This window comes from Coptis chinensis, chromosome 9 (genome assembly GCF_015680905.1).
Source record: "Coptis chinensis isolate HL-2020 chromosome 9, ASM1568090v1, whole genome shotgun sequence".
Taxonomy (NCBI): domain Eukaryota; kingdom Viridiplantae; phylum Streptophyta; class Magnoliopsida; order Ranunculales; family Ranunculaceae; genus Coptis; species Coptis chinensis.
Genome location: NC_141464.1, coordinates 74,994,336 through 75,007,701, shown reverse-complemented (window position 1 = coordinate 75,007,701; position 13,366 = coordinate 74,994,336). Strand labels below are relative to the sequence as shown.

At 36.4% G+C, this 13,366-nt stretch overlaps 1 protein-coding gene across 2 annotated transcripts; it reads right to left on the bottom strand.

Annotated features, from left to right (window-relative positions):
• Positions 1-1,945: 1,945 nt before the first annotated feature.
• On the bottom strand, positions 1,946-6,355 carry LOC147478048 (TPR repeat-containing thioredoxin TTL1-like). Of its 2 annotated transcripts, none has more exons than XM_086582160.1 (7): positions 4,938-6,355; positions 4,296-4,491; positions 4,013-4,197; positions 3,594-3,927; positions 3,285-3,489; positions 3,049-3,155; positions 1,946-2,666 (listed from the first exon to the last, which is right to left on the bottom strand). In XM_086582160.1, the coding sequence occupies exons 1-7, from the start codon at positions 5,903-5,905 to the stop codon at positions 2,514-2,516; spliced, it is 2,148 nt and encodes a 715-aa protein (XP_086438286.1). In that variant the 5' UTR covers positions 5,906-6,355; the 3' UTR covers positions 1,946-2,513. The 2 variants fall into 2 exon arrangements, with proteins under 2 accessions (XP_086438286.1, XP_086438287.1); XM_086582161.1 differs by having other exon boundaries at positions 1,946-2,654.
• Between the last annotated feature and the right edge of the window lie 7,011 nt (positions 6,356-13,366).

Here is a 13,366-nt window from a genome sequence, read left to right as displayed (position 1 = left end):
TTCCGAGGAGAGAGAATCCTAATTGGCTCATCTAGTGGGGGTAATACTCGTTAACCCTATCAATTATGTGGCTCAGTCACACTTGCAAAAATGCAATTTCAAAAGCACAAATTGACAGAGCACCAAACAATTTACCGCTGCATATTGATGAGTAAAAACATAATATTACACCAAACCAAATATATGAAAGAAAAAGGAAAGCATAAGAACAGTATAGTGCTAAATATTGTTCTTCATCTTCTACCATCATCTTCATCATCAAATCCATGTCAAGGATTTAAGAAGTAGGCTTACATAAAAAAAATTGGCAGAGAATTTAGTTGGGCTTTAGCTTCAGACTGCGACATTCAGGCCCAAATTCTTAATGAATGATGCTGAAGCCTGAAGATTGAAGATGGACGCAAATTAGTGCCAAAATTACTGAATGAACAACTCAACGGCTCACACATGTAGTTGAAACTTCAGACTTGAGAGCCTGAGCTAACTGGATAGGCAGGATAGTAAGTGCTTTTGGTCCTAGATCTACGTTAATTTCACAACTCATACACACGAGATCGCCAAGTACAGGAATGTTTGAATGTGACATATATCCACATCAAATTCACCAACACAAAAGAGTATTAGAGACTTAGAGTATATAGGTTTTGCGTGGACACAGACTTTTGGGTCACCTTTGGACTTTCTAGCAACTCCTACACGGAGTCTGTGTCAATTTCCAACTTGTGGTCATTTCAAGCTTGAGCGCAAAACAGTAGGCTTTGCTTAGACAAGGTAATGAACGTTCGGTGCTCACAATTTTATAATGGTCACGGAACTCATTATATTTGAGGTCCGTGGGGTTGATGTAGGCATGTAGCAATGAAAACAATCACCGAAAAGGATTCGTTGAATATGGTAAAAGGAAGACACAAAATACTCTTAATTAAACCAAATAGTATGGGAAATAAAGAAGTACTCGTGTCTAAAAGTTCCGGTGAATGCGTATGCTACTATGGATGCCACATTTTGCATTGTGCTACTAGGGTCATTACTCAGTAGGTTTAGACTTTAGAGCGTTTGTCAATAGAATTTAGATAAAAGATTAGAAACGCGCGTATTGCAAGATACGATGGTCTCCATAGTGTCGGGATCATCCTTACCAAAAATCACGCCTTATTAGTGTTTGTTTGAAATAAGAGTCATTGCTTTCCTGTCAATTAAAGATGAATGCTATCCTTTTCCTTTGGCTTGTAACTAGTCAGTTGTTACCTTCATTTGTATCATTCTGCATTCAAATATTAAATTTCAGTTGACGAAATTGAATTTTAGAGTTTCAAAGATCCCTTTTCAATTTTTATCAGCAACTTTCATGGATCTTGATCCCTTAAATACTTGCATGTGACTGGCTTTTGTAATTAAGTACCTCATTTAAGACTCTGTCTCCTCACTACGGGAAAACGCATGCCTACACGGCTACACCCTTTTCTGATACTCTAAAGTCTAAACTCTAATCAGAAATTAAGTACTGTGTAAGTGCTGCTTAAATTTCTTACTTGTGCTGTGGCTTGTCAGCTTGTGGGTGCTTTCGTTACTCGGAATCTCCCTAAATGCTCTTTCCTTTAAGACCTAAAGTCGGTAACGATCTTTCCATATGCCTCCATGTCCAATTTTCTATTTTTAAAGGTGGCAATCAGTGCTTCAACCAACAATACTTGGCAAAAGCCATACCTCCCAGCCCACCAACTGGAAAACAATCAAATACTTCCAAAGACACTGTCAGATATCAGAATATCGTCTCCACAAACTTGTACATCACTTACCCAAAAACCTCCACCATTTAGACGCCACTGCAAACTCGTTATTGCAACAAAAACTGGAAATCCCAGAGTTTTTTAAGGTAGATGAAACTGATGAAAACTCAACACATTGAACTTTAAATAAATGCACAAGGGAGCAAATTACCAACTGGGAAAAATTGAGAATTTTATTAATGAAACTGTAAAGCTGAAGCAACAATATTAATATGGTCATCCTCCCCTGACTAACCCAACCAATGGGGTACCCCCATACCAGCCACCTCACGGCTTCAATATTTGGTGTATATATCTTATATTTACAATCTCTTCTACCAGCCATCTATCCTCTATCTCTCTTAAATACAGACACACACAACTACAGCCATTATAATTGTACATCTTCTCAATGAGAAAGGTGGTATCAATGAGGCCAATCTATGGACAAGAGAAACAAAACTGAAGGAGAATGGCTGGGGATGGGGGGTGTATAAATGTTTTGAACCCAGAGAGACCATCAAAATGGAAAGAATAAATAAAAACTGCAAAAGAAACTAAGATGTCCCGCTGGGTTTTGCTTGCTCTGGGCTGTATGATATTATTATATGGTCGATTCTGGGAGGACGACTTTTATCATTGTATGAATGTTTGTGTATGATCTATGGCCTTTCATGAACTTCCCCTTTGGTTGAGAGGTGGGGCAGTGTAAAGATGGCACTGTAATACCTAGAGACTGCTTCCCTAAAGACTGTAATGCCTCACTGAGTTCTCCAACACCTGACGGCTTGGGCAGATCATCTCCTTTACTCTGATGCCATTCTTGTAAATCTTGATTGTTGGAACAATTCTAACATTCTCAACATGCGCTATGCCCAAGCTCTCCTGCACATCCACCTTCCATCAAAAATATTATAGCTGTATCAGATGAAGCTCACTTTGTTCAAATGTATAGCTTTAATAAAAATAATCGAAGAAATGTATATATATATATAATAATACAAATACTAATCCTGACAACTTTGATCTTCTAGCTGTAAGAAATATCAACTCCATTTTTTAAATGTTCACTGTCATGAAATGTGAGTTTTCAGTTCCAAACACAACAATACGAAAATAATAACAAGAAAAACATAAGGTTCTGATCACATAATTGACATTGGTATCTGGACTCATAATACTGTAAAGCTAGACAACTCGTATTTGCTTAAAAATATAATGATAAATTCATACATCAAATAAGTTAGCAAACAGGAGATGGACCATTATTGCTTTATACCTTGAGAAAATTCACCGATGGGTATCTGATACATAACATGTCCATAAATGGGGATATCTGCTCACATTGCTGGTTTGCAGCTGCCTTAAAATGAACTACGGAAGTGCCTGAGAATTCGAGCAGAGGTTGTGGATCGAGATTAGATAATAATAATAATAAAATGAAAACAGACCAGGTGTCACACCAATTGTGATTCAACACAAGTAACAGGGAAAAAAGATAAATGTAGAGTTTACCTGGTAAAGATATTACAGCCCTAAACTGGTCAGCATCTGATACTTCCTCTACTTCGCCACCAAACTTCAGATTGTGAATTTCCTCCCCACGCAATTTTTTCAAAGCAACTTGTGCATGGAATAGAGATTCTGCTACCTCATTGTCTGCCGGAAGTTCCTTTCTCAAGATTTCATAGTCCCTCACCGACTCAGCCCACTTTTCAAGCTATAATCCCATCACAAAAAATTGTCACCAATTGATTTGGTTTACCCCATCAAACTCTGTACCAATGTGCAGAAAATAAAGCCAAAGAAGGAAACTAAATTTACCTTTCCATAGGATGCAGCCCTTCTAAGAAGTGCTTTGGTATAACTTGGTTGAATCCTTAGAGCTTTATTACAGTCTTCAACAGACTTCTCCCACTGTCCAAGTTTTGACCAGCAAGCTGCTCTGTTGCAGTAGAGTACAGAATTGGAGGGATCAAGTTTCAGGCCTTCCCCATAAGCTGAAGCAGCTTCAATGAAATTCCCAGTCTTGAAGAGATCGTTACCACGGGCACGAGCTCTTGCCACCAACCTCACATTGTTCAGCAGCATTGCAACTTCAATGTTTAAAGGATCTATCCTACCAGCTTTCTCAGCAGCTGAAACTGCATCCTCAAACCTGCAAGACATTCATCATCCATTCTTCATTCACCCCAAGACCCTTTATTTATTTGTCACTGGGAACATTATAATTCTGAGCTCACCTTCCCAACGCCACATCAACCTGAGCTCGAGCATAGAACACATAAGCTTCTGAGAGCATCCCAAAAAACTTGATCTGTGAGCAGGAGGGGGGATAGGGTTCAAATTTGGGAATGTTTGAAAGGCCGGCATCAGCATCCACAAGTTGGTGGAGCTTTAGGAGGGCTTCTGCTCTGCAAGCAAAGAGCTGTAAATTCCATTTACACCATTTCAGCCTGAGATAATATTCCTCTCACAACAAATTCATTGCTTAGAATGAGATAAATAACAGAGCAAGTGATTTACCTGAGGAGAGGAATCTGCTCCTGCTGCAATGGCAGCATCACCTTCTCTCATTGCACTCTTCCAGTCACCAATTCTCCTGGCATCGAAGCATCTGTTCAGATGCCTCTCCACTAGTTGCAGATTTTGGAGCTCCACTTTATCAGGCTGAAGTCCACAAAAACAAAGGTGCTGCCGTGCATTCTCAATCTGACCCAACCTATAACAAAACCAAGTTAGAAGGTAAAATGAGAGTTTCTTCATGAAAAAAAGAGTGCCTACAAATAGATTCCAAGATATTTGTGCACGTCGTAGCTAACCTAAAGCACAAAATGTATTAAAAATTAAAAAGAGTTACAAATTGTTCAAAGTGCAGCAGATTTAAGAATGAAATTCACAGCACCAATGACAATTCTTAAAATCACAATGTACAAAGAGACATAGACTGAAAAGAACCTAATATACAAAAATGTTGTAGAAATAACACTTGTTACCCACCAATTTGTAACAACACTTACAGGGATGCTTCTATATAGTTGTTCCCAAAGCAAAAAATATGGAAGTACACATTTACACCGACCAAGCATTAGAAAAACAAATTGAAACAATGGTAATTTTTAAGTTTAACATATTGCAAGTAGGTAATACAATAATTAGCTCACTCACCGTAAATGCAAAGAAGCCAAACGTTGATGCGCCCTGCTATACCCAGGATCCAACCTTACTGCTTCCTCGCACTCTCTAACCGCCTCAGCTAACCTACCTAGCCCTGTCAATGCTGCTGCCCTATTGCTTCTACATGCTGCATTGTCCGGCGAGATTGCAATAGCTCTATCATACAAACATAGGGCCTCCGAAAAATGTCCCTTCTTGTATTGTTCATTTCCAACCCTTGTCACTACCTCTATATCAAAACTCACTAATGCCCTCTTCACCATTACTGATTCACTCACCTCACTACTACTTCCACCACTACTCACACTCGATTTCACGCAAACAGGACCCCGCACTATACTTCCATGACCATAATTCCCTGTCCCAGACCCCAAAACATCCTTTCGCGACGAACTTCGTGTCGCCATACCAGTCTTCAAAATTTTCCCAGATGGACAAATGTTCCCAGCTGGTAATGCATTCACAATAGGGGAATTCACCATACCCCCAACACCGACATTTCCACAACCACTCCCACTACTACTAACACTTCCACTTCCTCCTCCACCACCTGAATAGATCAATGGTGGTATAGTATTTCCCGACGCTGTCGACACAGATCTTTTATGTCCACCACCCAATTTATTACTACCCCTTGTCACCGCAGATCGAATGCTGTCAACAGCAGTTGGGCTACTTTCACACGACCCCGAAAGCTCACCAGAATGATTATTCCCACCATTACTTCCACCTCTATCAGATCTTTTACGACACGGGGTGTTTCCAGAAGAGCTAGAAGTAGAACTACTACTAGTTGGTGTTGGAACAGGTCTTCCTCCATTAGTTCTCAATGGTGAAACAGGTGAACCCAAATCAAGTTCTTTGAAATCAGGCTTACCCTTCAACAATGTTGCTGCTTTAAACCGATCTGTTAATGAATCAAACCCAATATCCGATACAGGGTTACGTGAATTCGACATTTGTAATGTTTAAAACACCAAAGTTTTGATTTTTAACAAAGTTTTGATCAATGTATGTGTTTTTTAGAGTATAACAGGAAGAAAAAGTTGAAAAATGAGACTACCAGTAAGAAGAAGAAGGTAAAGAGTTGAAGAATACATGAATGTATAAAGAAACAAAGGTTATGGAGATCTCGTGATGAATGTATAAAAAGGAACAAGGCAAGGAATGAAGAATGTGACGAGTGTTTTTTTTTTTTTTACAGAGAAGAAGAAAAGAGATGGTGTCTGAAAGATAGAAAGAAAGAAAAGAGGATTGCTCTCTTTTTTTTTTTACACTTTGTGCTGCTTTCACGAGACACCTCTCTTCTTCATTTTTTTTTCACAATCTGTTCAAGTGTTTTTTTTTTTTTTTTTTTTTTTTGTGTGTTTTTCATATTATGAGGAAGAAAGAGTTTGGTACGTTGAGACACGTGGGATATTTTTTGTTTGATATATATGTTTTTCTGAGGTGTTGAATTGTTTGATAGATTCCGGAGATTTATTATATTAAGACTTTTGAAGCTCGTGCTAAAAAAGTCATATACATACAAGAGTTGAACTATTGAAAAACCGTACTGTAATAATAAATTAAATAGGTTTCTTGTTTTCAATGTTTAAAATGCCGATAATAGGATATGCATTGAAATTTTACGTGTAAACAACAAGTGATACCATAATATTTTCCTTAAGAAAACGTCTTATTAGTTCTTTATATAGGGATTTAAAGTAATTTTTGTCAGTTTGTTTGGATTGTTTTTGTCACACACGCACATATGTGATATATATCAAGTAATTTTTGGCATGGGAATGCAATAGTGCAACTCTTTGAACGGTCATTTCTTGAAAAAGTACATTTCTTTTGGCATTTAATTGTGCATTTATATATGAATTTCGGATTACTAACTATCATTTCTTTACCAAAAGAGTTTACTAACTTCCATTTCATTTCCTCTTTTAAGTCTACAATACCCTTAATTGACTCATTAAATTACTTGACTAAAATATATACCACACATGGCCGTTTCTTCCATAACAACGAGAAGATATGGAAATTTGTCAACCTATTTAAGATCAAGAATTAATTGTGAACAGTGAATCTTCTCAAGGATATTTTAGTAACTGCATGGTAAATTAATTGAGATATATTGGAAAAAAAATTATCCTATTTATGGCACTGGAAGCTGGCCATGTGCTGGATCAAATGCCAACTGGCCCATTCATGAATAATTATGTGTTCCAACCATGTCCAGCTAAGCATTAAAGCCCAAATACTAACACGCCATGATTAACAACAGATTTTGGGTTGAACCAAAAGATGCTCTACTTTCAATCCACGCGGATTGGCTATTTATAATTAATCTGATTTGTTTCACCAAAAAAATTAGTTAATCTGATTTGTTGCTAAGTTTCCTTTCGGCATAGACAACTATACAGACCAGCAACCAACTTTGCTGACAACTGTTTTGAGTTTGTTGTCCACATGTTAGGCCCGAAGCTGCATTCTAATGGCCGTCATGTGGACGATTTTCTTTCCAAAATATCGAGATATTATTGAGATATTTTGAAATGTCACTATTTTTTGCAAAAATATATTATATCTGTTTTTAGTCTAAACAAAAAACGATTAAAAAGGATATTGAATTTTATAAGTTTTGACAGTATGGAGACTAAATTTTTTTTTCGGTTAAATTAGAGACCAAATTTTTAAATTTTTGCAATGTGGAGAGTTACACATATAGTCTAAATTTCTCACACGTTGTTTTATAATTCACAAGTTACATATATTGTTATACACTTTCTTATCAAATATATCCATGCTACAACCTCATGACTATAGAAATTAATTCGAATTGTGAAATTCGATAGCCTTTTTAATCGTTTTTAAAAAGTATTCGTAACCTTTTTAATCGATAGCCTTTTTAAAATATATCCATGCTACAAACTTGTAAAATTCGATAGCCTTTTTAATCGTTTTTCATAATCTAAACTCAAAAAGTATTCGTAATATATCAATTTATTTATTTTGTTGACAGGTAATGGAAAAGTTTGAGTAGAAAAATCATAGATAAGCTGTCTTGTTCTCGCATTGTAATGTCGGGTTTGAATTGAAATGGTAAGCGGAAATGAGGCCCAATCTAATGAAATTGGTTCATGCTTTTTCTTGATAATACTGCAAGTGTCGCTTTTAGGTTCATGCCTTGCAAGTTAAAATATTTTGCAGGCAACTGGAATAAAATTGGTCTTCAACTTGTTTCTGTTAGAAAGTGGTCTTCAACTTCTGCTCCTTGTAGATAAAGATCATCATTGCTCTGGACTCAGGTAATGAAAACGTGATCACATTGAAGCAGCAAATATCTCATATATCACATTTGTCAACGTTATGTAAATTGATCCCTAATACAGCTTAGCTATGTACATGTGTCCATTTACTGAATTACATACCAAAACGATCACACTTTGACACTGGTGCTACCGCATAATTTAGAATCAAGGTAGAAGAAAATTTAACACTTTTTTTGGTATTTCAGAGGTTAATTTAAGGTTGATATTTTGGTGTGTGCCAAGGTAGCTAGCGATAGTATGAGCCATAGTTGATTAATCATTTCCATATTATATAAAGTGATACACAGAAGTGGAGAAAGTTTGTTCAGTAATTCAAATGATGCATTGCTTAAACAGTAAGCTTATCATTATTATTATTATTTGATTAGAAGCAACCGGAGAACCTATAGTCCTATACCAACCATGTCTTTAGTTTAGTTAAAGTAATGCATCTTCTAGGGAAGGTTCATGAATATACAAGCCCAAGATTTTGTTCTCATTGGGCATTGTACTATTTTCGTGCTCTAATCTTACTTTATATCTTTATTTTATGGGAGTTTGAAAAGGGAAGTTGTTATGAAGTGGGGATCATGGATATAGTAATGTCACTTGTGATAAAAAAAAAATGTAGAAATCTACATTATTTTCATTATATAATTTGATCCATCATGTTTGATGAAAATTCCATGTTCGTTTTCTGACTTATTTTTCTCAGAAATTGAACTCAAGTCTATACATATATATGGTATCACTGTGAATAGTTTAATACTTATTTTCGTAGAGTGAAATACGTAACCTAAGAATTGAACCAAGGTCGTTGTTGTCGTCATTAGATTAGAATTTTTGCAAGTAAATTTCACTTGTGGTTGATCATTTCCACAGTTACCAAAAAAAAGTTGATCATTTTCACCCTATAACAAAGTGTTCACAGTACACGTTTTCCTTTCTAATAATTTGCGTGGGCTTATTCTGTTTGTAGTTTGCACTTTGCACCACAATTAGAATTTCTAAACTTGACCACCTATTTTGGCTGGGGACACTTCACACTCGAAGGTTGTTCAAGAATTTATGCCAAGCAAAGCAACAACACTCTCAAGTTTCAATCTGTCGATTGCATTGAAGGATTAAAGTGTGACCCAGGCCAAGTTTATATTAAAAGTAAAAAGACAACCAAAAGAAAAAATAGATCGAAGAAACAGCTGACCCACAATGTGCATGCATCTAATTATCTATATGGCAAAGACAGTTACGACGACCTAGAAGTTTTAAATGTGGTACTGTTAAAAAAACATGCCAAACAATTTCTACATCCTAAACAGCTACTACATGGAAGTCATAAATGTGTAACCTCTAGGGAAAATTTTACATTATCAGATTATTTTTCTGTTTCTAAGAAACAGCATTGGATTCCCAGAAGAAAAACTGGTAAGCGAAATGCTGAAAAGTGAAAACTTAAAGTTTTGACTTCGAGCAAAATGGTAAGCTAAGGTGAGTAATAATTAGCAAAAGAGGAGCTTGGCATGCAAGTCCCAATCAACTGCTTCAGCTGATCGATCATTTGGCCATCAAGATGAGATCTTCTATCTTATGTGGAAAGTTTGTACTTAAAATTCAAACATCCAACTCAAATCCAGTTAGCAATGAGTGGAGAGGCCCTAGCCTATATGTGTTAAATTAAAAACTTAAAATTAAGGCTCTAAACAATTATAAACAATTTTGTTGTAAATCAAGGTGGTGATCAAGTGTGTGCCTGAATTCAGATTATAATCTTATGCGTACAGTTGGATAATTTTTCGCCTCACACTGCAGTACTGCACTGCACGATGTGAGTGCAAAGTGCAAAGTGCAATATAATTCCTTGCCAGCTATATTACTAAATTCGTTGAAATTTTGATTGGTCAAGGAAGTTCCATCTTTGGACATACATTGCAGTCTGCATACATAAATATGCTTACCATTACCATACCAAAATGATTGGATAACTCACATGCTTTAGGCACCCAGTGGCATGTTTTTCCATTGGAATGGTAGAACATCAAATAGATTCTCTGAATTTCTTCTTGGAATGGCAGAACTGGTGAATGTCAGTCAGTCGGTTACATTGTGCTGTTATGAACCATTTTTGGTCTCTGGACTGTACCTAATGGTGCTTAGAAATTGCCTGCCACAGTTTCTCCTTTCGGAGAGATGCTTGAAAATGTGTCTTTGACTGCATAGTTATTGGATTTTCAGTTACTCTCAAATCGTTTCATACACTTCCATGATATATGTTTGACAAGCAATTCATATAAAAATGATCAATGGGCCAACATTTGTTATCTTTTGAGGAGAAAATATAGCCAGTATATCAAGTGTTCATGAAAACACAGAATTAGTGGAAGATGTAGTGTTAAGTTATTTTTATTTGAAAATGATTAAGCATTGGTGAAATTAAGTTGTTGGATTGTAAAACAACTCAACTTTTGAACGAATGTCATACAAGATTACAAGTATACATAATACATGCATCATTGCATCTAACAGCTTCCACCATAAATTGACATTTTAATTCATATACGATAGCTTTCTCCTGCATATTTAGTCATAAAGTAACTAAAATGGAAAAGAACACAACAATCATTGAAGTCTACCTCAACAACAATGGTAGCTGAGATTTATGAAAAACATCAAAAGTCCCAAGGATCATGGTAGGTGTAATCCAGGTTTCAACTTGCGTAACGCAATGTCATGGCCCTATTGAATGGACATTTTGATTCCTGAACCAGGTTGGAATTGCACTGCCTGTGCAAATCTGGCATCAATCCTTGCATTAATGGATCCCACTTCCTCTATGAAACAAACCTAACATTCTTAACTAATATATATCATTGGAACTCAATGGCGGGAATTTGGCATTCTAAATCATGTATCAGTAGTCAGCACGGTAATGCAGTTGGACCCAAGGTTTTATAAACTGAAGCTGAAAATTGGATGATTGACTTAGTTCTGATCAATGAATGAGAAGAATACTAAAAAAACTATCTGTAGATAATGAAATGGAATAATCAGTTTATTTATAAATATAGATCAGTAGATGAAATGGATTCGTCAGTAACTTATTAATAGTAAACTCCGAGATCCAAAACTGCCTTTTAATTTTTAATTTTGATTAAATAATAGTCAAGATTTATTTAGCACCTAAGAATTGCATAACGAAGTTTTTTCGCATTCACCTAGTTACACCCTTTGTTTGTGGATACTGGATGGCATATATATATGCTGACTATGGTGCTTTATTCTTCCAACAAACCTAAACACCTGCATTCTTACCAAAACCTGCATTTGTTAGGCCACCTTCATATGGTGGGACAACATCATGAACTGACATGAAAGAGAAAATAAGACAATAACCACAAAGGAGTGTCATCATAAGTTGTGCTATTATTTCCCTTTGGTCATTTTAAAAAAGTATGGTAAGAAAGAGGTGTGGCAGAACAATGCACAAAGCAGGCCATAATAGAGATGAATCATTGAACCTGTAACAGATATATACATCATCGTCCATGACTGCTTCTCCATCTTCCTATGATTCTATCTTCTCCCCTCTTCTCTATGTGAATTAAACTGCAAAGGTTGTTAGAAATTGAAATTGAAATTGAAACTGCAAATGGCACGTGATACCCATTGGGCATGCAAGAGAAAGCCATGATTTTGTAGACTTTCTGTAACATGGGCTTTGTTTAGCTTTTAGCCTGTTCCATTCGATAAAAAAGGTGTGATGGATGTGGTGAGATAATTAAAGACCCCACATCATTCTTCCTGAGCAGAGCACAGCTCTTGTTTGGCTCTTCTTTAACCTTTTCAGGTTGATGTAGTTTTCCACCAAACAAATTTAGTCATTTGTTTGTAACATGTTGTAATTTGGTCATGTACATCGTACAATTAATTAAGCAATAGGTTGCTTCGATGGCCCTACTGCTACACGCGACAATGAAAACATAACAAAACTCTAACTACATCACATTTCATCACCACAACCAACTTCTAATTTGGTCCTGCACTGCGTGTATACATAACAAGCTCTGAATTGCACAATCCCTTCTCATTGGGCCAGATGCCTATTTAACGGGCTACGGCTACCTGTTGGGCCTATGGCTATCCACAGCATGAGTGCAAGTGGTGAGTGGTGACTCAATACTATGGACCTTCCAATCAATAAAGACATATATAATGCCGGTGGAAAAGGGATCTCCAAGCTGACCTGCTTAATAGCAAAAGAAGAAATTCATTGCAAAGGAGGAAGAAGCTAATGCTGGCTTTAACTATGGAGAAAATAATAAACTAAATTCAAGAAAAGGGATCACCACAGGAAATTAGCCTGAGCTAGTACAGTAGTGCTGGATCTGCATGCTGATCTCTGGAAATGTTTAACTATACTTTCAAAGAGGATGTGATGTTAGTACTGAACAACAACAAAAGGAGGATACCACAATAATCAACTGGTGGTTAAAAGAGTACTAAAATGATGATTTCATATTGTATAGAAAAACAAATCTTGTAAACCACAACTGACTTAGTAAAACAATGTATGCTTGAAAAACATTGAAACACTAAAGCCAGCCCCATCGACATTAACTTGAGAAAAATTGATAATATTGTTTCTAAATGTTTACAAAAACAAACAACAATATTCATAGAATGAGCAGAAAGGAAGGAGAGAAAAAACAACGAAGAGTGTACGCCCATACCAAATACTCCATCAGATCGAAAAACATGACTGAATACGGATCTACATTTCAATGTCATATACTACATAAAAATCCAGGAAAAGAAGGTGAAAGAGAAATAAAGACTTAAACATGAACAAGAACGCAACAGTCTCACATTTAACACGAGAAGACCTTTGCTGTCTAAGCGGGAACCTCCACGTGCAGATTCCTTATGCCTCAACATTGATTGTTCCTGGACTGCTGAAAGAGACCACCTAGGTTCTCATTCAATTGCTTTCTGTGGGGGCTCCAAACTTAGAACTCAGATAATGTCATAGAATTGCAGGTAATCAATGCTCTTTTACAGGTTGCTAGAGAACTAGGGTATAACATAATAGTGATAGCCACTGAATCCTGACTATAGTAGCTG

Coding starts and splice junctions, on each gene's coding strand:
- LOC147478048 (XM_086582160.1), bottom strand. CDS start 5,905: ATGTCGAATTCACGTAACCCTGTATCGGATATTGGGTTTGATTCATTA. Junction 3,928..4,012: donor GTTGATGTGGCGTTGGGAAG/GTGAGCTCAGAA, acceptor AATGTCTTGCAG/GTTTGAGGATGCAGTTTCAG. Junction 3,156..3,284: donor GGCTGTAATATCTTTACCAG/GTAAACTCTACA, acceptor TCGAATTCTCAG/GCACTTCCGTAGTTCATTTT.